Source organism: Eubalaena glacialis, chromosome 6 (genome assembly GCF_028564815.1).
Source record: "Eubalaena glacialis isolate mEubGla1 chromosome 6, mEubGla1.1.hap2.+ XY, whole genome shotgun sequence".
Classification (NCBI taxonomy): Eukaryota; Metazoa; Chordata; class Mammalia; order Artiodactyla; family Balaenidae; genus Eubalaena; species Eubalaena glacialis.
Window position 1 is genome coordinate 125,097,580 of NC_083721.1, and position 25,491 is coordinate 125,123,070.

General features: G+C 36.7%; 1 protein-coding gene across 1 annotated transcript in view; it reads left to right on the forward strand.

The window, feature by feature from the left end:
• The window catches only part of SLC9A9 (solute carrier family 9 member A9), a 546,145-nt gene that overhangs the window by 154,991 nt on the left and 365,663 nt on the right, over positions 1–25,491 (forward strand). Inside the window, exon 5 of the mRNA XM_061193585.1 lies at positions 565–680. Coding sequence (XP_061049568.1) covers positions 565–680 — 116 coding nt within the window. The remainder of the gene's footprint in view (positions 1–564; positions 681–25,491) is intronic.

A 25,491-nucleotide genomic window follows, 5' to 3' on the forward strand; every position in this document is an offset into this window, starting at 1 on the left:
GTAACCATTTCAGGATTCATTTTCAACTGTGTGTTGAAGTTACAGGTGCTCTAAACCTAACAGTGATTCTCTACCTGGTGTGGAAGTGTCCTGACACCACCAGTAGTAGAGACTCATCTATTGTAAAGTAACTGGTTGACTGAGTGCCCGGTGAGTGGCCAGTATCCTTCTCATCACAGTGACAGACTTGAAATTTGAACCCTTTTCAGACACCCTAGCAGACAAAACAGTAAAACTGAAAAGCAATCCATTTACAGATGTCAACCCAGCCACTATATTTGTGGGTATGACTTGCTATGCCATATTTCACAGATAATTTTTTATATCCTTGAGATTTGTTTTCACTGAAGTACACTATAAAATGTTCTTTTACCTTTTGCCAGGTGAATAAATTGTGATATTTGGTACAGTGTACTGAGAACTAGCATGGCTACAAATCGGCAGACTAGTGGTAATTTGTGCATCATGCTTATTCAGGAAGCCCATTAGCATGTCAGCTATGATGGCATGGGTTTACACAGGATTCAAGTTGATGTTTGAATATCATATTTATCTCTTCAACAGGTTAATTATGTATGGCTTTGTGAAGGCTATGGTATATGCTGACCAGCTGAAAAATGGAGACTTTCACTTCACTGACTGTTTGTTTTTTGGTTCACTGATGTCTGCTACAGATCCAGGTAATTGCCCAAATAATATGTTTCCTTCTTTCTAAGAGTCAAACATTTAAATTGAATTTTTCTCTAATGACCATCACCGGAGTCTACATAATAATATTCCTTATTCCTTTTCACTTGCAGTTGACACATCTGTTAGTGATTACAAAAAAAAAGAAAAGAAACAGGTGAATATTCTAACACCTCTCAAAAAATAGTTCTGAAAGCAATTTCAGTAATGGGAAAGACTCTTTAAAATTCATTACTGTTTATTTCTGTAGAATATGTAGCCATTTTGAGCTGTGGTCCTTAATTTCTCTCTATTTAACTTTCTTCTTTCAAAAATGCTCTATTGAATTAAATGGTAAAAAATAATTTTTTAAATTGTTTACTATGTAATGTTTTAAACATATTAAATGTAGGGAGAATTATAAAAAGAATTGTCATATACCCTTAAAATTATCTAATTATGATGATTATCAAATATGGCCAATGTTCTTATGTATACCCTTCTATACTCCTTCTCGCTATGACTGAATTATGTTAAAGCAAATCCTAGACAGCATATCATTTTATTTGTAAATGTTTTGAAAAATGACCATTGTCATTATGAAACCTAAAAATATTAATAATCTTTTTTAATATTATCAAAGAGCTAGCCTCTGTTCATATAGCCCCAATTGTCTTTTTGTCATTATCATTATTAGTTTGTGTAGTAATTTGTATAAATTAGGACCCAAATAAGGGCTACACATTACAATTGATGGATATGACTATTGAGTTTCTTTTAATCTATATGTTCCCCTTCCGTCTTCTATTTTTCTTGTCACTTATTTGTTGGAAAAAAAGGCAAATTGTCTCGTGGTTGATTTAAATATGGTTGCTTAAAATGTTCCTCTAGCTTCTGTATTTCTTGTAAACTGATGGTTAAATCTAGAGGTTTAATCAGATCAGCGTTCATCTTTTGTGGCAAGATTACTTGCTTGCTATGAATCTCTATAGCATCACATCAGGAAGCACATATTGTTTAGTGACTCACCTGTCAGCCTGATCCATCACACTACTGAATTGCTACTCCAGCAAAGACCACCAGAACACACCTGTAGTTGAACAAGATGTGTTTATTACATGTTGTAATGAAGAGAATGCTCACCAGAGGAGCCATGGGACATCTCAGAGAGTGTTAGAAAGGACTTGTTATAGGACTTGGGCTTATGCTTGGTGATTTTAGGGAAGGCTTAAGGAATTGGGGCTTTGCTCTGGATTAGATGCTGTCAGAAAGCATGAGTGATTGGGCATTTTAGTAAGTCTTGTCCAGCAGGAGGAAAGACTGAATAGAGCCTAAGGCTACAATTTGTAAAGAAGCAGCGCCACTTATAATAGCCAAGATAGGGATGTTGTGGTTTGGACAGTGTTCATTTTTTGTGTTTAGATGTGATTACACAGTAGGCTTGTTTTTTGTCTTGATCCATCATGGTCACAGAGTAAACTTGTCTGACGTTTTCTGTGAAATTGTTTACACTCAACAAGAGAACAACAAAGCCCAGCTGATAGTACCAGGCCAGCTCCCGTATACTAGGGGCTGCTCTTCTCTTTCTTAGAATGGCCCTCTGACCAGCAGTATTGGCACCATGTGGTAGCTTGTTTTAAATGCAGAATCTCAGGCTTAACTCCAGAACTACTGAATCAGATTCTAGAATTTAATATCCTCAAGTGGTTTATATGCACAGTAAAGTTTGAGAAGCTCTTAATGTTAGACTTGCCCATTTTAGCTAATGGCTTTAGTACCTGTTGATGGTTATGCTTAGTCTAGTATTTGTTAAGGGTTACAAACTAGTGGTATGCTAATTCTATCCTACATTTTGCATGTATTAGCTGGTACTCTCCTGAAAGAAGCAGTTTTCCAGATCAACTATTTGAGCACCCTGTGATAATTATTTGAACAAAAAATCAGGATAAATTATTTATTCTTTTTGTTTATTTACTAATGTTCTAATTTTCAAAATAATGAGTTGTTTCTCTATCATCTCCCACATATGATCAAGGAGGTGGTTTGGGGCTTTTTTTGAGTATCATATCAACACATGGATTTAAACATAGTTGATATGTTTCAATCTACTATTGTATTTATACTTTTTGGTCAAAATATTCCATCTTTGACAACTGGGAGCCTCTTCAAGTTTCTCCTATATCCTTTTGCCACAAACCCAATAGTCTTTCATAGATTTCTTGTTTTGGAGCAGGACTAGATGTTCCAACCTTATTTTGTATGTTTCCTGTACCCTGACTTAGAACCAGACATTTCTCTAAGAAGACTTGGTTCTTTCTACGAGGGAAATTTATTTAGAGACCAAAATGTGGGCACTGGGTGTTTTCATTACTATTGTATTGGTCATTGTTTCTACATATTTTTATTTGTTTTGAAGGAGAAATAATATCACAAATCCATATTAATGTTGTTACTTCCAATTTAGGATTATAGAAATTTAACTTAACTGCCTTGAATTTATTTTGCATTTAAATTTTTCTTCTGCCTACTTTTCTTCTTTCTATTACATTAATATAATTTCTTACTTCCTTTAAATATATATATTTTCAAATTTACAATACACATATTATTACTAAAAATATGATTATTGAAAACTGCTTAGATTTCATTGTGGTTCTTTTTAACCTTTGTGTATATGCCACTAGGATGAACAGTTAAAAATTACTCTGTTTTAAGAGCTCTTGAAATAATCCTCTGTGGGGGTAAGCCACAAGTCAATTATATTTGTTTCATTTTGCTTTTAATTTTTGTTTTAAAATTAGATTAAATATCTACAGAATTCCAAAATGAAAACCATAGGACAAAAGAAGAGAAATCTAGCTTCTAGACCTGTCCTCTCTATCCTAATTTTTCAACCATTTTGGTTGGTTTTTAGTTTACGCTTCTATCTTTATTTTTTTAACATCTTTATTGGAGTATAACTGCTTTACAATGTGTTAGTTTCTGCTGTATAACAAAGTTAATCAGCTATACGTATACATATATCCCCATATCCCTTCCCCCTTGCATCTGACTCCCACCCTCCCTATCCCACCCCTCTAGGTGGTCACAAAGCACCAAGCTCACCTCCCTGTGCTATGTGGCTGCTTCCCACTAGCTATCTATTTTACATTTGGTAGTGTATATATGTCAATGCCACTCTCTCACCTCATCCCAGCTTACCCTTCCCCTCCCCATGTCCTCAAGTCCATTCTCTACATCTGCATCTTTATTCCTGTCCTGCCCCTAGGTTCATCAGAACCATTTTTTCTTTTTAGATTCCATATATGTGTGTTAGCACATGGTATTTGTTTTTCTCTTTCTGATTTACTTCACTCTGTATAACAGACTCTAGGTCCATCCACCTCACTACAAATAACTCAATTTCGCTTCTTTGTATGGCTAATATTCTATTGTATATATGTTCCACGTCTTCTTTATCCATTCACCTGTCGATAGACACTTAGGTTGCTTCCACGTCCTGGCTATTGTAAATAGTGCTGCAATGAACATTGTGGTACATGTCTCTTTTTGAATTATGGTTTTCTCAGGGTATATGCCTAGCAGTGGGATTGCTGGGTCATATGGTAGTTCTATTTTTAATTTTTTAAGGAACCTCCGTACTGTTCTCCATAGTGGCTGTATCAATTTTCATTCCCACCAACAGTGCAAAAGGGTTCCCTTTTCTCCACACCCTCTCCAGTATTTATTGTTTGTAGATTTTTTGATGATGGCCATTCTGACTGGTGTGAGGTGATACCTCGTTGTAGTTTTGATTTTCACTTCTCTAATGATTAGTGACGTTGAGCATCCTTTCATGTGTTTATTGGCAACCTGTATATCTTCTTTGGAGAAAAGTCTATTTAGGTCTTCTGCCCATTTTTGGATTGGGTTCTTTATTTTTTTGATACTGAGCTGCATGAGCTGCTTATATATTTTGGAGATTAATCCTTTGTCAGTTGCTTCGTTTGCAAATATTTTCTCCCATTCTGAGGGTTGTCTTTTTGTCTGTTTATGGTTTCCTTTGCTGTGCAAAAGCTTTGAAGTTTCAGTAGGTCCCATTTGTTTATTTTTGTTTTTATTTCCATTTCTCTAGGAGGTGGGTCAAAAAGGATCTTGCTGTGATTTATGTCATAGAGTGTTCTGCCTATGTTTTCCTCTAAGAATTTTAGTGTCTGGCCTTACATTTGGTATGCTTCTATTTTTAAATCTAAGCAAACAAACATGAACACGCTTGACTATATACTACTGTACACATGGTTCATCACCTTGCTCTTCTTTAATTAACAGTATTTTGAAGAGTAATCCATAGCAACATATAAAGAGTTTTCCCATTTTCTTTTGTAGCTGCAGAGTACTCCGTAGTTTATTCAACCAGTTGCCTGTTAATGGACATTTGGGTTCTTTTTTGTCTTTTGCAATTATTAATGGTGTTACAGTTAATAACTTTAAAATTAATAGCTTTCCACATTTTGCTCCTGTTTCTTTGGGATAGATTTGTAGAAACAGGTTAAAAGGTATTTGTAATTTCCTAGATGCCAAATTCCTCCCCGTAAAGTTTGTACCATTTTGCATTCACACCAGCAACGTATGACAGTATCTGTTCTGTACAGCCTTGCCAATGCAGAATTCTGTTACAATTTTGGGTTTTTGCCCATACAATAAGTGAGGATTTGTATCTCTCTGTGGCTTGACTTAGTATTTCTCTTAATATGAGTAAGGTTGAACATTTGTTCATACGTTTAGGGAACATATGCATTTTTTTTTCTGAAAATCAAATGTTTATAAGATGCCCTTTTTCCAGTAGCGTTGTTGGTCTTTTATTTTTCATGCTTTAGAAGCCCTTAATATACTAGGGATATTAACCCTTTGTCTGTAATATAAGTTACAAATATTTTTTGCACATTTTTGTCTGTTTTATTTTGCTTATGGGATGGGGTAGGAAAAAGCATTTTTTAATGTATGATGTTGACCTGCTTCCTGGAAGAGGATGAAATGAAAGTATGTCTCAGATTTAGAACCCGTGGTGTCGATTAGAAGATCAGAGTCCCAGAGTGGTGTACAGGGATAGACCGTTCCATCTCCAGGCCTAGAGAAGACCTGGCCACTAGGTCTGTTCATTGCTGTTCATTGCTGGAATATTTCATGCTACCATCCCCCAACCCCAGGGAAATGCAGAAGTCCCTTGGCATCCATGGAAATGGGGCCTCAAGTAAATTATTTTCAATCCATCAGTGATTTCTAGTTAGTTCAAGTTATTCTCTTCTGCCATATATGGATACTTTGCTTTTCATGGTCAGGTCCCATTTTAGGTCACCTGTGCACAAATCTGCATTTTGAAAAGCATTGCATCCATTGTTTCTTGGTCCCAATGCTAATGGCCAAGTTGTTGTATTTTATGGAGTGATTCATCCGGCTCCAAGTGTGTTGTGTTCAAGCTTTGCTCCTTGTGTGACTAGTGATATTCCTGAGGTTATGTTTACATGACACAGGAAAACTGATTGAAATAGAAAAAAAAAAAAAATCTAGCTCAGTAAGATGGTTATTTATCTACATGGTATCAAACAACTGAGCTGACTGAATTTTTTAAAATACAGAATTGACTCACAGCCATAACGAGAATCCTGGGAATCAAGTCCACTTTCCAAGTCTGGCACAGACCAGCTGAACAACTTTGGGCACCCCTTAGCGTCTCTAGATTTTATGGGTGATTGAAAGTGGAAGATATTCGATCTCCTCTTTTCCAACCCCTTCATTTTACAGATGAAGAAACTGACTTTTCATCTGTAAAATGAAATGTTTCGACTAGAGCCCTTTCCAGCTCTAACATTTGGCACTTATTTCTGTGAGACTGCTTTTTTGGTTTTTTTTTAAATTTTATTTTGAAACAAGTGTTTGTTTTAAAGTAGTTAAAAATGAACCCAAAGCCCTCCACTCAGACATTTGGGGGTTCTAACACCAACTCAGCAAATGTTAGAGAAGATCTCACATAGCAGAGACCCACGCATGAACAGGAATACTTAAGCTCCCTTTTCTTCTGGGAGCTAATTGTTATATTCAAACACACTGAATCTACTCTCTGCTAAATTGGTGCAATTTAAGATCTTCAACAACCTTTAAACACCTAGTTAATCTTACCCCACAATTATTCATTTATTGCCTAAATTATTGTGACTCACTGATTTATGAAAGAGAACCTATGCTCTCCAGGTCTGATTTTTCTTGGTCTTCTTTAAATTAATTCTTTCCCATTTAGCCTTAGCTAAATCTTAGCGAGGTATTATTAACTATTCATATTTTTCTTTTACAGTTACATATTTAGACTTAAATCTAATTCTTCCTGCATATTTCAGACTCTCTTCAGCCAATTTTCAGTTTACCTCCAGTTCGGGTGATTTAGATATTATTTGATTGATTTAATTTCCTCCTTTCCTCACTGATGAAGATCTTGCTGATGATGTAAATGTCATCAGCATCCCTTAACAGAAAGAGTGGATAACTAAAGGCAGAGCCCCCAAAGAGACCATGTATGATAAACTGCAGGGTATGGGAAGAGAGAAGTACTTGCAGGGCTTGATCGATGAACCAGCCCATCTTCAGGTGTGTTTAGACAAGGAAAAATAGGAGGATGGAGGAGGGGAGAGAAACAATCAACAAAATGGTAATAGAGTAAGAGACCCAACAACTGGAAATAGATGCTATAGTTAATATCCCTCTTTTTACAAATGGCCAAAGCCCATTAGGAGTCTCTCCGACCTCATACTATCCTCCTGTCCCTTTCGTCACTGACTTGGGTCCCAGTTTGGTATATTTAGATTATCCAAGATAACGATTTTTATTATTAAGTCTGAAATGTCCCTTTATACGGAGTGAGTGACACAGAGAGGTCTTTAAGGTATGTAAAGATACTTGGGAATTCCACTGTACCCATGTGCTATTCCTTGAACACACCAGTCTTTTTTTTATTATTATTATTCAAGTATAGTCAATTTACAATATTAGTTTCAGGTGTACAACATAGTGATTCAATATTTTAATATACTCCATTTAAAGTTATTACAAAATAATAGTTATATTTCCCTGTGCTGTACAATATATCCTTGTTTCTTATTTATTTTATACGTATTAGTTTGTAGCTCTTAATACCATACCCCTATCTTGCCCCTCCGCCTTTTCTCCCCACTGGTAAACACTAGCTTGTTCTCTATATCTGAGTCTGTTTCTGTTTTGTTATATACATTCATCTGTTTTATTTTTTAGAGTCCACATATAAGTAATAACATAGTGTATTTGTCTTTCTCTGTCTGACATTTCACTAAGCATGATACCCTCTAGGTCCATCCACATTGTTGCAAATGGCAGAATTTTAATCTTTTTTTATGGCCAAGCAATATTCCATTGTGTATATATACCACATCTTTATCCATTTGTATGTTGATGGACACTTAGGTTGCTTACATATCTTGGCTATTGTAAATAATGCTGCTATGAACATCAGAGTACATGTATCTTTCGGAATTAGCGTTTTCATTTTCTTTGGATATGTACCCAGCAGCGGGATTGCTGGATCATGTGATGGTTCTATTTTTAGTTTTGGGGGAATCCTCCGTACTGTTTTCTATAGTGGCTGCAACAACTTACAATCCCACCGGCAGTGTACTAAGAGTTCCCTTTTCACCACATCCTTGCCAACATTTGTTATTTGGAGAATTTTTGATGACAGTCATTTTGACAGGTGTGAGGTGATATCTTATTGTGGTTTTGATTTGCACTTCTCTGGTGATTAGCAACGTTGAGCATTTTTTCATGTGCCTATTGGCCACCTGTACATCTTCTTTGAAAAAATGTCTTCTGCCCTTTTTTTAGTTGGTTGATTGTTTTTTGATACTCAGTTGTATGAACTGTTTATACATTTTGGATATTAACCCCTTATTGACCATATCATTTGCAAATATTTTCTCCCATTCAGTAGGTTGTCTTTTCATTTTGTCAATGTTTACCTTTGCTGTGCAAAAGCTTTTAAGTTTAATTAGGTCCCATTTGTTTATTTTTGCTTTTATTTGTTTTGCCTTAGAAGACAGATACAAAAAAATATTGCTAGGAATTATGTCAAAGAGTGTTCTGCCTATATTCTTTTCTAGAAGTTTCCTGCTTTCCAGTCTTATATGTAGGTCTTTAATTCATTTTGAGTTTATTTTTGTATATGGTGTGAGGAAATGTTTAATCTCATTGCTTTACATGCAGCTGTTCAGTTTTCCCAGCACCACTTACTGAAGAGACTGTCTTTTCTCCACTGTATACTCTTGCCTCCTTTGTCGTAGATTGATTGACCATATGTGTATGGGTTTATTTCTGGACATCTATTCTGTTCCATTGATCTATGTGTCTGGTTTTGTGCCAGTACCATGCTGTTTTGATTACTGTCGCTTTGTATAGTCTGAAAGCTGGAGTGTGATACCTCCAGCTTTGCTCTTTTTTCTCAAGATTGCTTTGGCAATTCTGGGTCTTTGTGGTTCCATATAAACTTTAGGATTATTTGTTCTAGTTCTGTGAAAAATGTCATGGGTATTTTAATAGGGATTGCATTAAATCTGTAGATTGCTTTAAGTAGTATGGATATTTTAACAATATTAATTTTTCTAATCCAAGAACATGAGATATCTTTCCATTTACTTGTATTATTTTCAAATTCCTTCATCAGTGTTTTATAGTTTTCAGAGTATGGGTTTTTCACCTCCTTGGTTTAATTTATTCCTAGGTATTTTATTCTTTTAGATGTGATTTTAAACAGGATTGTTATCTTGTTTTCTCTTTCTGATAGTTCATTATTAGTGTATAGAAAAGCAACAGATTTCTGTATATTAATCTTGTATCCTGCAACTTTACTGAATTCATGTATTAGTTCTAATAATACGTGAAGACTGTTTGGAGACTTCAGGATTTTCTGTATAGAGTATCATGTCATCTGCAAATAGTGACAGTTTTATTTCTTCCCTTCCAATTTGGATGCCTTTTATTTATTTTTCTTGTCTGGTTGCTGTGGCTAGGACTTCCAATACTGTGTTAAATAGAAGTGGTGAGGGTGGGCATCCTAGTCTTATTCCTGATTTTAAAGGAAAGGCTTTAAGCTTTTCACCATTGAGTATGATGTTAGCTGGAACACACCAGTCTTGCTGCTGCCTCCAGGCATTTGCATTTGTTGTTTCTCCATCCTCACCTTCTTCAGGTCTCTTCTCAAATGTCACCTCAATGAGACCTTCCCTAACCATCCTATCAAAAATCACACCCTTCTTCCCCCCAACACAGTTCTCCCCAAATCACTGTGCTTCCCATCCTTTTTCCTTGACTTACATTCTTGTACAGCACTAATCACTATTGATCTACTATTTATTTTATTTCCTTATTGTTCCTTATTTCTTTGTCCCTCTGAAAGAGGAGCTCTTTTTTTTCTATTTTTTCTGGGGTTTTTTTTCCCTATCTTTTCACTCTTATATTTCTAGTATTTAGAACAGTAGGTTTTCAATAAATGCTTGTTAAATTAATGAATTAATAAATTTGTGGAAGAAACTGCTAGAGCAAAGTGTGGAGCTTGAAAGGTTATCTCTTCTCAAATGTGAAATGTGAAGCAGTTGAATGTCCCAGCTCACCCTTGGAGATATGGAGTCTCATGGCCCCAGGAGGAACAGTGACTCGAGATGAAGGTGGAACTCCTAGCACTTAGCTGAGCTTCCAGCACAAGCTGAGGGCAAATATTAGTTTCTGTCCTCCAAAGAAAAAAGATATATTCAGCTAAAACAAAAACGTGTCTTTCTTTTTGTTCAACCATGCAGCCAATATTTCTTTCCCCCTTTTCATCGGTGGTCAGTAGCTTAACACTTTCCAGAGAGCACCAAGCCATAGATTGTAGACTTGCAGAAGCAGTTATAACAGTGTGGGGTTTTTTTTCAGGTTGAAAGATGTCCAAAATAGGAGGTTCCTTTAGGAAAAGGAAGAAGTCAGCACAATACATTAAATATTAATCACCCAGAAGATGCCAGAAACTCATCCTGGTATTTACAGGACTGACGTTTCTTCCAAGGTCTCAAGGGAGCCATTCATGCAGGAAAATGCACAGTGGGCTGTGCATTTTCTCACTTCATCAATTTCCCTGTTTCCTATTTGGTTTAAAATGTCTTCATTTTATGTGATGCAGCTACTTTGAGACTCAAATACAGCTGTGCTATTTTGAACTCCAGAAGTATTAATCCAGTATTTAAAACTAGAAAATAATTCTTACTGTGTAGACTTGTCCTATTTTCTCTCAAGAAAATTAATTCAGGTTGTCCTGACTTAGGCAACCTCAAATAGGGCTTACTTGAGCATTGCTCTGTCCAATGTGGTGGCTATGAGCCACACGTAGCTATTGAAGTGTAGCTAGTCAAAATTGATGGGCTGTATGTATCAAATACACCCTAGATTTCAAAGATGTAATGTGAATAAAAGTAAAGTATCTCACTGATAATTTTTATACTGACTACATTTTGAAATAATAATATTAATTGAGTATTGAGTTAAATAATATATACACTACCAAACGTAAAATAGATAGCTAGTGGGAAGCAGCCACATAGCACAGGGAGATCAGCTCGGTGCTTTGTGACCACCTAGAGGGGTGGGATAGGGAGGGTGGGAGGGAGGGAGATGCAAGAGGGAAGAGGTATGGGGACATATGTGTATGTATAACTGATTCACTTTGTTATAAAGCAGAAACTAACACACCATTGTAAAGCAATTATACTCCAATAAAGATGTTAAAAAATATAAAATAAAATAAAATAAAAATTAAATAAGATAACATTTTAAAAAATTGTTAACTTGTTATTTTTATGCTGTATTAAGATGAGGCTGCTATTTTACCATCAGCAAGTGAAAGATGCACATTTTTGCTTGTTTTCCTGGTAATAGTAAATGGATTTCCATAAATCTACATACTTGGTTAGTGGAATGTTCCCTTGACCACCTCCATTTGTTCATGAGTTGGGAGTATAACATATATAATGTGACAATTTTGCTTTGGATAAAACACAAATACACTTTTATATTTATATTTCACAGGTAGAAGATAATATGTGAAGGCAAATCCCAGACATTGCCATTTTTCCCCATGTGTTTTGATATGCATCTCTATAATTATGATCATTTTTCTTACATAACCATGGAGCTATTATCAAACCTGCAAAATTTCCCATAATCCATTGATATCATCTAATACCCAGTCCACATTCAATTTCCCTGATTTTTACCTTTTACTTTAATCAGAACCCAAAAAAGCTTCACATTTGACATTTAGGTGTTATATCTCTGCATTCTCTCTTAGTCCAAAGCAGTGTTGCCCTCTTCTACCCCACCACTTTTTATGCTATTGACTTGTTGAGGAAATCGGTCAGCTCTATAGGACGTCCCACGTTCTAGATTTGTCTGTTCACTTACCGGTGGTGTCATTTAATTGTTCCTGTATTTCCATTTTGAAAGTTAGCTCAGAAAATCTTGATTAGATTCACGTTCACCAGTTTTGCAAAAATGCTGCATAGGGGATGCTGTATAGCTCATGTTGCATCATATCAGAAGTTACACATTCTCTGGGTGTTGACTTTTAGTGATGTTAAGTGTGATCAGTTGAGTTCAGGTGGTGACAACCTGATTCCTCCTTGTGAATTTTCCCATGAAATTTTCATGTAATAGTTTCATCCATTGATGCTTATTGTCTGAACCTATTAGTTTCATTAAGATTGACAAAATAGTGATTCTTTTCTAATTTTGTCATTTCTTTCAAATTATTAGCTAGAATTATTATTGCTGCAAAAAATCCTATGTTATTACTTTAAACCAATCCTTATATCATCTAAAAAGAATGAGTAGACAATATCTGGATCTTTGGTCAAATAAAGCAGCTGTAAACAAATTTCCATTTTAAACATCTGGCTTAAAACATAGCCCCAATGCCATCATCACAACTAAAATATTAACAATAATTTTTGTGGTAGGCAAAATCATGGTCTTCCACAGACATCCATGTCCTTATCTCCAGAACCTGTGAATATGTTACCTTACTTTGCTAAAAGGGCTTTGCAGATGTGATTAAAGACCTTGCAGTGTGGGCATTATCCTGAATTATCTGGGTTGGCCCAATCTTATCACATGGGTCCCTAAAAGCTGGAGAACCTTTTCTGGCAGTGATCAGGAATAGATGTGACTATGGAAGAAAGGCACAAAGAGGTAAAATTTTTCTGGTTTTGAAGATGGAGGAAAGGGGCTATTAACCAAGGAATGTGGGGGGTGGTCTCTAGAATCTGAAAAGGACAAGGAAACCAATTCTCTCATAGAGCTTCCAGAAAGGAGTGCAGCCCTGCTGACACCTTGACTTTATCCCATTGAGACTCATGTCAGACTTCTGACCTCCAGAACTATAGGATAATCCATTTGTTTTGTTTAAAGTTTGTGATAATTTGTTACAACAACAATAGAAAACTAATATAATTGTAAGTGTTATCAAATATATAGCTAGATTTAAATTTCTCAAATTGTCTCATAAAATTTTTTATAGCTTCTCTATTAGACCAAGGGTCAAGACAATGTCTGCACATTGCTTTTGGATGATATAAGGAGTAATTTAAAATAATAAAATTGTAGGATTTTTTAAAATTAATTAACTTATTTTTCAATTTTTTTTACTTATTTGTTTTTTTAACATCTTTATTGGAGTATAATTGCTTTACAATGGTGTGTTTGTTAGTTTCTGCTTTATAACAAGGTGAATCAGCTTTGCATATACATATATCCCCATATCTCCTCTCTCTTACGTCTCCCTCCCACTTTGCAGAAAGAGACTTTAGAAATCATTCAAGGTAACACTCTTATTTTACAAAAGAGTGAACTAAGGTTTAGAGGTCAATTACTTGACCCTAAGACAGTCATGTCAAAACAACATTATAGTCACTCTGAAAAATTCATGAAAGTCTGCAGTGAGTTCTGGGAAAGTGATGGCCTTAACTTGACTTCCTTGCCTTTTATTACTCACTCTAATCTACCTGATTTTGCTAAAATCAGATAGAAGCCTATATGCAACTGAGTGCTGGTGAAACAGTGAGCCCACCACAAGTGAAATAACAAGCACTGAGCTTTCTCTACCATGAGTAGCATGAGCATCCAGATGCCATCTTCACAGATGTTTTTAGATGGAGACTGGAAAGCTATGAATACTCAACAAAGGTTTGGGTTTGCAGAAGTCTGTGGATCTTGGTGATGGAAAAGGGGGAATAGGTTGACCCACTTGATCCTGTATGAGTGAACTTGGTTTCCTTGATTACTAGGCAAAGGTGTAGCCTCATCTAGCTGTCTGAGGGTAGCCCACATGCTTCTACACCACTGGCCTACTTTCTGCCACTTATGGGACTGCTGTCTTGGAGGGTAGTCCAACAAACAGTCTTAAGCCCCAATAACCCAACAAAGAAAAATAAAAACACAACATGGCCTTTCAGTAGCCTGAGATAGGAAGATCAGTCAAAACAAACAGAACACACACACACACACACACACACACAGAGAGAATAAATTTCTGAAGTAGTCAGAGGACAATTTGAACAACATTTTTATAAGAAAAGTTAAAAGGATCAAGGGCAGATAAAATTCATGATTTTTCCAAGTAAGCAACTGAATAGGTAAATCAAAGGATGATGCATTTAAGACCTTCCCTCCACAACAGATAATCATCTGGCCCAAAATGTCAATAGTGCCAAAATTGAGAAACCCACATTAGCTAATTTCTCGGGTCGGGTTTAGACCCTTAAGGAAAGACAGCACTGGGAATCCACCAGCCCCAGGATTTGTATGGAAAGAGAATGACTTAAGATTCTCGTCAATTCCTTATGCCAGGAGATCTTTTGTACTGCCCGATATTACTCCCATGAACACTTGTTCTAGTGTCTAGCTAATTGTGTATGCTTAGTGTGGCAAGGAGCTGAGCAATAATTACTCCATGGAATGCAAGTGAGCCAAAAGGGTGGCACTTATATTGTTTTTTTCTAATTTGTCTTTTCACTGCTGTGTATAGCTGCCCTTTGCTGGAGTCTTATGTACGTACCTTTCCCAACTCCCTCACCTCCCTTCCACAAGCAGCAATTCAAAACAGACTTCTTTCTTCCTGGGGATTTCTCATGGCTTTTGTTGGTATTGTTATTATTGTCTGTTAGCTCCAATTCCATTTTCTTTGTATACTTTCTCTATCATTGATTTAGGGGAGGAAGCCAGTAGCTTACACTAGCTCATCGTCTTGTTGACGGGAAGAATGCTATGATAAAAATGCCACTTTTTTTCAAATTAATATAAAAATTTAATGCAATTCCCATGAAAACCTAATACTTTAAAAATTTGGAACTGGATAAAATTATCTTAAAGTTTATAAAGTAGAATAAAAGCATGAGGGGAACTGCCTAACCAGATATAAGAATAAACTACAAAGCTATTATAATCAAATTAATATGGTATTGGCCTAGGAATAGGGAGACCAGTGGAAAAGAATAGAGGATCTAGAAACAAGTCTCAGTATAAATGGGAATTTGAGGGGTGGTATTTCAATTCAGTGGGAAAAAGATTGTGTATTTAACAAATGATATTTGTAAAATTGGCTGGCTATCCATTTAGAAGACATTAAAATTGGATACTTAGCTACCATTTACAAAAATATACCTAGAAGAATTAAAATGTAAGTGAAAAAATGAAGTAAAAGAACTCCTGCAATAAAATCTGTACATTTATATTTGCAGATTATAGATAAGGAAATTCTTCTTAACAAAGAATGGAAACCTGGAATCTACAAATAAAGAATAGACATACTTGACTATATAAAATTGTTTTAAAACAATTTTTAAATTGCTTAAATTGTTGGGGAAAAAACATTTAAATATAGAGGACAGAGTATCATTGTCTCTAATATACAAAGACACTTAAAAAGGACAATCTGGCAATAAATAACAGAAAAATGGGCAAAGACAATAAAGAGACAATTCATAGAAGTGCAAATCCTCTTGGGCCTCAAATGTGAAAAGTTATTCAAACTCATCAGAAACCATAGAAATGTAAAACAAAGTAACAGCATATCATTTTACCCCTAGCAGTTTGGCAACAATTGTAACACCAAGTAACAGTCATTGCTGTCAGGGAGGCAGGGAAAAGTGGACTCTTACACATTTCTAGTGGAAATTTAAATCATCAACAGACTTTTGGAAATCAATTTCGCAACAGCTATTAGAATTTAAAATACATAGCCCCTTCTCCCAGCGATCTGACTCCTGGGAGGTTGTCCCACACAAGTAAAAAGACTGGTTCTTAAGGATATATGGACAGGGATGTTTATTGCAACATCTTTTTAAGTGGAGGGGAAAAAACAAAGAAGCAAAGTGAATCCTATCCATAAGGGAATTGTTGGATAGGTTGCAGGACATCTACACGATGTCATGTAGCCATTAAAAAAGAAAATTAGTGCTCTTCCAGCTGACTTGAGAGCTTTCCAGAAGGCGCTGTTGACTATGTAAAGCAAAATTCAGAAAAGTACATATATGATTCAAATTTTTTAAAAACAACAATAATTCCCATGTATTTATGTATGTACATTATGTATATAAATACATTTATATACATAAATATACATAAATACATGGGAATGCCTGTATTTGTATTTACATATACATATATATGTATAAAGCAAGACTCATGGGGTATAACTGTAGAAACGGCTTTTTTTCTCCCATTGCTCTTTTAAAAGTATTCTTTTAAAAGACTACTCCTTTCCCACGTGGATGAAAACTTTTGGTCTTTAAGTTGCAATCAGAGTCTCAATTCAGCAACGAACATGTCCAATATCATGTAATATTGCATGTTTTCAATTTAATTTAAGACTTTGCCCCACATCTCCTAGCCCGTTGAAGGCAGGTTGGTTGGGGTCTTCTTTCTCACATGCCTCATCTACCCCTTGCTAGATGCAGTTCCTGACTCCTACAAGATGCGGGCAGAGATGAAGTAAGGAAATTTTTTATTTGATTAACAATAAGCCACCATTAGAGCAGCTGGACAGCCACATCCCATTAGATTTCTCAGGCAAGAGTCAACCAATATTCCACTGTGTTCCCCAACTCCAGGGGTCACATCTTAAGCTGTCTGATGGTCTAGGCAAAGATCCTTTTCTTTTTTTTCTTTTTTTTTTTAACATCTTTATTGGAGTATAATTGCATTACAATGGTGTGTTAGTTTCTGCTTTATAACAAAGTGAATCAGTTATACATATACATATGTTCCCATATCTCTTCCCTCTTGCATCTCCCTCCCTCCCACCCTCCCTATCCCACCCCTCTAGGTGGTCACAAAGCACGGAGCAGATCTCCCTGTGCTATGCGGTTGCTTCCCACTAGCTATCTATTTTACGTTTGGTAGTGTATATATGTCCATGCCACTCTCTCACTTTGTCACATCTTACCCTTCCCCCTCCCCCTATCCTCAGGTCCATTCTCTAGTAGGTCTGTGTCTTTATTCCCGTCTTGCCATTAGGTTCTTCATGACCTTTTTTTTTTTTTTTTTTTTCCCTTAGATTCCATATATATGTGTTAGCATACTGTATTTGTTTTTCTCTTTCTGACTTACTTCACTCTGTATGACAGACTCTAACTCCTTTTCATAGGCTTGAGATGAGGTCAAACACCCCCAGCCCTCCCCATGTGGGAGTGTGAGATTCACAATTCACAAGTAGCAGAACACCGTTCACAAATCTTAACCTGCTAGGCTAGAGTCTAGAGACCCTTTCACATTCTTAAGGTAGGTGAGAGGTTTAAAGGAATCATGTAACTGGTTTTTGGATAAGTACTTTAAAATTGTGCATCTCACTGTGGAAAATGTTATTTTTTTCTTTTCTCCTCCGTTTAAACTTCTGATTTAATCTGTTACAAATGTGTGTGTATGTGATTAATATAAAGAGAATTTTCATATGAAGAGACATTGGTGGGACATGTACTAGATTGTAAAGTTGGGTTACTTTGGAAGGAAAAGAAGAGATAGGGAAAAGGGAGACATGTCAAAGAGGAAAAGAAAAAAAAAAGACTATTAAAACAAAGCAAACAAAAAATATATAAATATAATGTGACATTTACATATTTATGCATTCATATGGAAGCACATCTATGTATGCAAAAAAGAAAACTTCAAAATTTCATAGAAATGGGAAAATTGATGAATTTTTTAAAGTCATGTTATTAAACCACTATAAAGTGTAATTAGAAAATCTTAAAAGAAAATCTTCAAACTCGATATGATATTATGCATACTATGAAGTAAAAAAAAAAAAATTCAACGACTTTGCATATTACATGTAAGTCACACATCTTGACTTGATCTGGCAGCTAAAGTGTGCTAAGAATCCCAAGTGCTTGATGAAGCCCTGGACCCTGGGTGTTGGCTTTCATAAGGAGATCACTGGCTCATGTTAATTGAATTTACAATATTCACTCTGACATTATCCTCTCTGCAGCCCAAATTAAATGCATGGATAATTCATTTATTGAAATTAGAAGCCAAGAGGAATATGGATACAAAGTCTAAGTCTCTGCTTTGCTAATATTGAGCCCAACCAGCTTCTTGACAAGTGTTGTAGCACCATGTTATTTTTGTAACTGGGCATTGGGAGATCTAAGGTCTAGTTCAGTTCCTGCTACTAACTCACAGGGCAAATTTGGGTGGCCTCTTAACCTTTCTAGGCTTAGTTTCCTCATATATTCCTAGAGGAATTAGATGATTGCTGAGGTCACTCACTTCCTGTTCTCCATTAGTGATTCTCCAACTTGAGCGTATGTAAATCTCATTTGGAGAGTTTGTTAAAATGCAGGTTACTGGGCTCTGCTTCCAGAGATTCTGATTCAGTAAGTCCAGGTGGAATCCAGAACTTCAATTCTGACAAATGTCCAACTGACGCTAATGATGCTAGTCCGGAAAGAAGCCTGATGAATATAAGAGCTGATGAGTGAAATATTTGCAACCCTGAGTAAACATGGTGAATCATAGAGAGTGAAGTAGGCTCAGTACTGATGTTTTTAGGTTGAGGTAAATATCGGTTTACGCACTTATAGGATATGTGTGTAATTTCAAGGGTGGCAAAAACGAACTTTTTAGGATAATTGTAGTAAAGATAAATTCTCACCACCATATGTGTTCCCTCCTCAGAGAATGTGAACTGTAAATGTCCTAGTTCCCAGGAGATCGCAGAAGTATAGAAAGTGCTGCTAGAATACCTCGGAGACTTCCACCTCCGGGAGGTGGTGACCTCCCTCCTGAGACACACCTGACTGTCTCCTGGCAGGGCAGCCTCCATTGCCCAGCTTTCCCAGCATGTGCTACCTAAAATCACAGCTAGGTGTCACTCTAATTCTGGGGCTAGCTGGTCTCAAGTGGAAAGCTAGAGTGAGCCAGGGCACTGGGGAATACATTACCAGCTCCTATGTTTGTGGGTTAAAGCATTTAAGAGATGGCCTAGGAAATTCTCCACATAAAAGGATCACAGTTAGGGATGGATCATAAACTTTCAATCCCAAGAGGAAGTGCCACTAAAAATAAAATAGGTGTGTGATGGTGTAGGAGAGTTACCTAAAAATGAGGTCAGGATGGGGCCTTCCAGTGGCCAAATTATCCTGGATATTGAAAGTATATGTTCATTAAGGCAAGATTAGTGTCATGGGGGAATGGAGCACCACATTTTAGTGATTTAACTTCTCTGAACTTCATTTTCCATGTCCTTAAAATAGATACTTTAAAAACAAAACAAAACATCAAGTACCTTCAATTTCTTCACAGAATTCTTGTGAGATCAAAAGAAATATTGTTATTTGTAAATTGCTAGGTATTATTATTAAACAAATTTTTACTAACAGTGAGTTGTTCTAAGTCACTTTATTGACTTTTTAGATGACACTGTCAAAACATTCTTATTTGTTTATAATTGAACATAAAATTGCCAGATATCCACTCTTTTCTTAAGTAACCATGATGAAACAGTTGTTGTCTCATGATATTTCATTACTTCTCCATCCACTTTCAAGGTAAATCCCGAATGTAAAAAGATTAAAAAGAAACAACAATTTAATTGTATATATCTTTGTGTGGATTCTCTACTTTTTGTAGCATCCAGTGTGCATTATTTATTTATTTATTTTTATTGAAGTAGAGTTGATTTACCATGTTGTGGTAATTACTGCTGTACAGCAAAGGGATTCAGTTGTACATATATATACGTTCCTTTTTTTTTCTTTTTTTTTTAAACATCTTTATTGGAGTATAATTGGTTTACAATGGTGTGTTAGTTTCTGCTTTACAACAAAGTGAATCAGTTATACATATACATATGTTCCCATATCTCTTCCCTCTTGCATCTTCCTCCCTCCCACCCTCACTATCCCACCCCTCTAGGTGGTCACAAAGCACGGAGCAGATCTCCCTGTGCTATGCGGTTGCTTCCCACTAGCTATCTATTTTACGTTTGGTAGTGTATATATGTCCATGCCACTCTCTCACCCTGTCACATCTCACCCCTCCCCCTCCCCATATCCTCAAGTCCATTCTCTAGTAGGTCTGTGTCTTTATTCCCGTCTTGCCACTAGGTTCTTCATGACCTTTTTTTTTTTCCTTAGATTCCATATATATGTGTTAGCATACTGTATTTGTTTTTCTCTTTCTGACTTACTTCACTCTGTATGACAGACTCTAACTCCATCGACCTCATTACAAATACCTCCATTTCATTTCTTTTTATGGCTGAGTAATATTCCATTGTATATATGTGCCACATCTTCTTTATCCATTCATCCGATGATGGACACTTAGGTTGCTTCCATGTCCTGGCTATTGTGAATAGAGCTGCAATGAACATTTTGGTACATGACTCTTTTTGAATTATGGTTTTCTCAGGGTATATGCCCAGTAGTGGGATTGCTGGGTCGTATGGTAGTTCTACTTTTAGTTTTTTAAGGAACCTCCATACTGTTCTCCATAGTGGCTGTATCAATTTACATTCCCACCAACAGTGCAAGAGTGTTCCCTTTTTTCCACACCCTCTCCAGCATTTATTGTTTCTAGATTTTTTGATGATGGCCATTCTGACCGGTGTGAGATGATATCTCATTGTAGTTTTGATTTGCATTTCTCTAATGATTAATGATGTTGAGCATTCTTTCATGTGTCTGTTGGCAATCTGTATATCTTCTTTGGAGAAATGTCTATTTAGGTCTTCTGCCCATTTTTGGATTGGGTTGTTTGTTTTTTTGTTATTGAGCTGCATGAGCTGCTTGTAAATCTTGGAGATTAATCCTTTGTCAGTTGCTTCATTTGCAAATATTTTCTCCCATTCTGAGGGTTGTCTTTTCATCTTGTTTATGGTTTCCTTTACTGTGCAAAAGCTTTTAAGTTTCATTAGGTCCCATTTGTTTATTTGTGTTTTTATTTCCATTTCTCTAGGAGCTGGGTCAAAAAGGATCTTGCTGTGATTTATGTCATAGAGTGTTCTGCCTATGTTTTCCTCTAAGAGTTTGATAGTGTCTGGCCTTACACTTAGGTCTTTAATCCATTTTGAGTTTATTTTTGTGTATGGTGTCAGGGAGTGTTCTAATTTCATACTTTTACATGTACCTGTCCAATTTTCCCAGCACCACTTATTGAAGAGGCTGTCTTTTCTCCACTGTATATGCTTGCCTCCTTTATCAAAGATAAGGTGACCATATGTGTGTGGGTTTATCTCTGGGCTTTCTATCCTGTTCCATTGATCTATATTTCTGTTTTTGTGCCAGTACCAAACTGTCTTGATTACTGTAGCTTTGTAATATAGTCTGAAGTCAGGGAGCCTGATTCCTCCAGCTCCATTTTTCGTTCTCAAGATTGTTTTGGCTATTCGGGGTCTTTTGTGTTTCCATACAAATTGTGAAATTTTTTGTTCTAGTTCTGTGAAAAATGCCAGTGGTAGTTTGATAGGGATTGCATTGAATCTGTAGATTGCTTTGGGTAGCAGAGTCATTTTCACAATGTTGATTCTTCCAATCCAAGAACATGGTATATCTCTCCATCTATTTGTATCATCTTTAATTTCTTTCATCAGTGTCCTATAATTTTCTGCATACAGGTCTTTTGTCTCCTTAGGTAGGTTTATTCCAAGATATTTTATTATTTTTGTTGCAATGGTAAACGGGAGTGTTTTCTTAATTTCACTTTCAGATTTTTCATCATTAGTGTATAGGAATGCAAGAGATTTCTGTGCATTAATTTTGTATCCTGCAACTTTACCATATTCATTAATTAGCTCTAGCAGTTTTCTGGTAGCATCTTTAGGATTCTCTATGTATAGTATCATGTCATCTGCAAAGAGTGACAGCTTTACTTCTTCTTTTCCGATTTGGATTCCTTTTATTTCTTTTTCTTCTCTGATTGCTGTGGTGAAAACTTCCAAAACTATGTTGAATAATAGTGGTGAGAGTGGGCAACCTTGTCTTGTTCCTGATCTTAGTGGAAATGGTTTCACTTTTTCACCATTGAGGACAATGTTGGCTGTGGGTTTGTCATATATGGCCTTTATTATGTTGAGGAAAGTTCCCTCTATGCCTACTTTCTGCAGGGCTTTTATCATAAATGGGTGTTGAATTTTGTCAAAAGCTTTCTCTGCATCTATTGAGATGATCATATGGTTTTTCTCCTTCAGTTTGTTAATATGATGTATCACGTTGATTGATTTGCATATATTGAAGAATCCTTGCATTCCTGGGATAAACCCCACTTGATCATGGTGTATGATCCTTTTAATGTGCTGTTGGATTCTGTTTGCTAGTATTTTGTTGAGGATTTTTGCATCTATGTTCATCAGTGATATTGGCCTGTAGTTTTCTTTCTTTGTGACATCTTTGCCTGGTTTTGGTATCAGGGTGATGGTGGCCTCGTAGAATGAGTTGGGGAGTGTTCCTCCCTCTGCAATATTTTGGAAGAGTTTGAGAGGGATAGGTGTTAGCTCTTCTCTAAATGTTTGATAGAATTCGCCTGTGAAGCCATCTGGTCCTGGGCTTTTGTGTGTTGGAAGATTTTTAATCACAGTTTCAATTTCAGTGCTTGTGATTGGTCTGTTCATATTTTCTATTTCTTCCTGGTTCAGTCTCGGCAGGTTGTGCATTTCTAAGAATCTGTCCATTTCTTCCAGGTTGTCCATTTTATTGGCATATAGTTGCTTGTAGTAATCTCTCATGATCGTTTGTATTTCTGCAGTGTCAGTGGTTACTTCTCCTTTTTCATTTCTAATTCTATTGATTTGAGTCTTCTCCCTTTTTCTCTTGATGAGTCTGGCTAATGGTCTATCAATTTTGTTTATCTTCTCAAAGAACCAGCTTTTAGTTTCATTGATTTTTGCTATTTCCTTCATTTCTTTTTCATTTATTTCTGATCTGATCTTTATGATTTCTTTCCTTCTGCTAGCTTTGGGGTTTTTTTGTTCTTCTTTCTCTAATTGCTTTAGGTGCAAGGTTAGGTTGTTTATTCGAGATGTTTCCTGTTTCTTGAGGTAGGCTTGTATTGCTATAAACTTCCCTCTTAGCACTGCTTTTGCTGCGTCCCATAGGTTTTGGGTCGTCGTGTCTCCATTGTCATTTGTTTCTAGGTATTTTTTGATTTCCCCTTTGATATCTTCAGTGATCACTTCGTTATTAAGTAGTGTATTGTGTAGCCTCCATGTGTTTGTATTTTTTACAGATCTTTTCCTGTAATTGATATCTAGTCTCATAGCGTTGTGGTCGGAAAAGATACTTGATACGATTTCAATTTTCTTAAATTTACCAAGGCTTGATTTGTGACCCAAGATATGATCTATCCTGGAGAATGTTCCATGAGCAGTTGAGAAAAATGTGTATTCTGTTGTTTTTGGGTGGAATGTCCTATAAATATCAATTAAGTCCATCTTGTTTAATGTATCATTTAAAGCTTGTGTTTCCTTATTTATTTTCATTTTGGATGATCTGTCCATTGGTGAAAGTGGGGTGTTAAAGTCCCCTACTATGATTGTGTTACTGTCAATTTCCCCTTTTATGGCTGTTAGTATTTGCCTTATGTATTGAGGTGCTCCTATGTTGGGTGCATAAATATTTACAATTGTTATACCTTCCTCTTGGATCGATCCCTCAATCATTATATAGTGTCTTTCTTTGTCTCTTGTAATAGTCTTTATTTTAAAGTCTATTTATTTTGTCTGATATGAGAATTGCTACTCCAGCTTTCTTTTGATTTCCATTTGCATGGAATATCTTTTTCCATCCCCTCACTTTCAGTCTGTATGTGTCTCTAGGTCTGAAGTGGGTCTCTTGTAGACAGCATATATATGGGTCTTGTTTTTGTATCCATTCAGCCAGTCTGTGTCTTTTGGTGGGAGCATTTAATCCATTTACATTTAAGGTAATTATCGATATGTATGTTCCTATTCCCATTTTCTCAAATGTTTTGGGTTTGTTATTGTAGGTGTTTTCCTTCTCTTGTGTTTCTTGCCTAGAGAAGTTCCTTTAGCATTTGTTGTAAAGCTGGTTTGGTGGTGCTGAACTCTCAGCTTTTGCTTGTCTGTAAAGGTTTTAATTTCTCCATCAAATCTGAATGAGATCCTTGCTGGGTAGAGTAATCTTGGTTGTAGGTTTTTCTCCTTCATCACTTTAAGTATATCCTGCCACTCCCTTCTGGCTTGCAGCGTTTCCAAGACTTTGGATCATCCTTACTATCATTATTCTGAATTCTTTTTCAGGTAGACTACCTATTTCCTCTTCATTTGTTAGGTCTGGTGTGTTTTGACCCTGCTCCTTCATCTGCTGTGTGTTTTTCTGTCTTCTCATTTTGCTTATCTTACTGTGTTTGGGGTCTCCTTTTCACAGGCTGCAGGTTCGTAGTTCCCGTTGTTTTTGGTATCTGTCCCCAGTGGCTAAGGTTGGTTCAGTGGGTTGTGTAGGCTTCCTGGTGGAGGGAACTAGTGCCTGTGTTCTGGTGGATGAGGTTGGATCTTGTCTTTCTGGTGGGCACGTCCACGTCTGGTGGTGTGTTTTGGGGTGTCTGTGGCCTTATTATGATTTTAGGCAGCCTCTCTGTTAATGGATGGGGCTGTGTTCCTGTTTTGCTAGTTGTTTGGCATAGGGTGTCCAGCACTGTAGCTTTCTGGTCGTTGAGTGAAGCTGGGTCTTAATGTTGAGATGGAGATCTCTGAAAGATTTTCGCTGTTTGGTATTACATGGAGCTGGGAGGTCTCTTGTGGACCAGTGTCCTGAAGTTGGCTCTCCCACCTCAGAGGCACAGCCCTGATGCCTGGCTGGAGCACCAAGAGCCTTTCATCCACACGGCTTCCCCGCCCGCCGCCGAGGACCTCACTCTGCGCTTAGCCCTCTCGACTCATCCTCCGGATGCAGCAGGAGAGGGCGAGGGGTTTCCGCTTTTGTTCCCTGGGGCTGGCAGGTCCGTTTGGGGCCAGGGCGCGCAGGAAATGCCACGAAGGTGGGTATCCCGGATGGGGATACTCACTCCCAGCAGCTCTGCCGGCAGCAGTAGCGGCGGTGGCAGCGGCGGCAGCGGCAGCAGTAGCTATACATTCTTTTTTTATACTGTTTTCCATTATGGTTTATCATAGGATATTGAGTATAGTTCTCTGTGCTATACAGTAGGACCTTGTTGTTCATCCATTCTATAAATAAAAGCTCACCTCTGCTAACCCCAGCCTTCCACTCCATCCCTCCCCCAAACCTC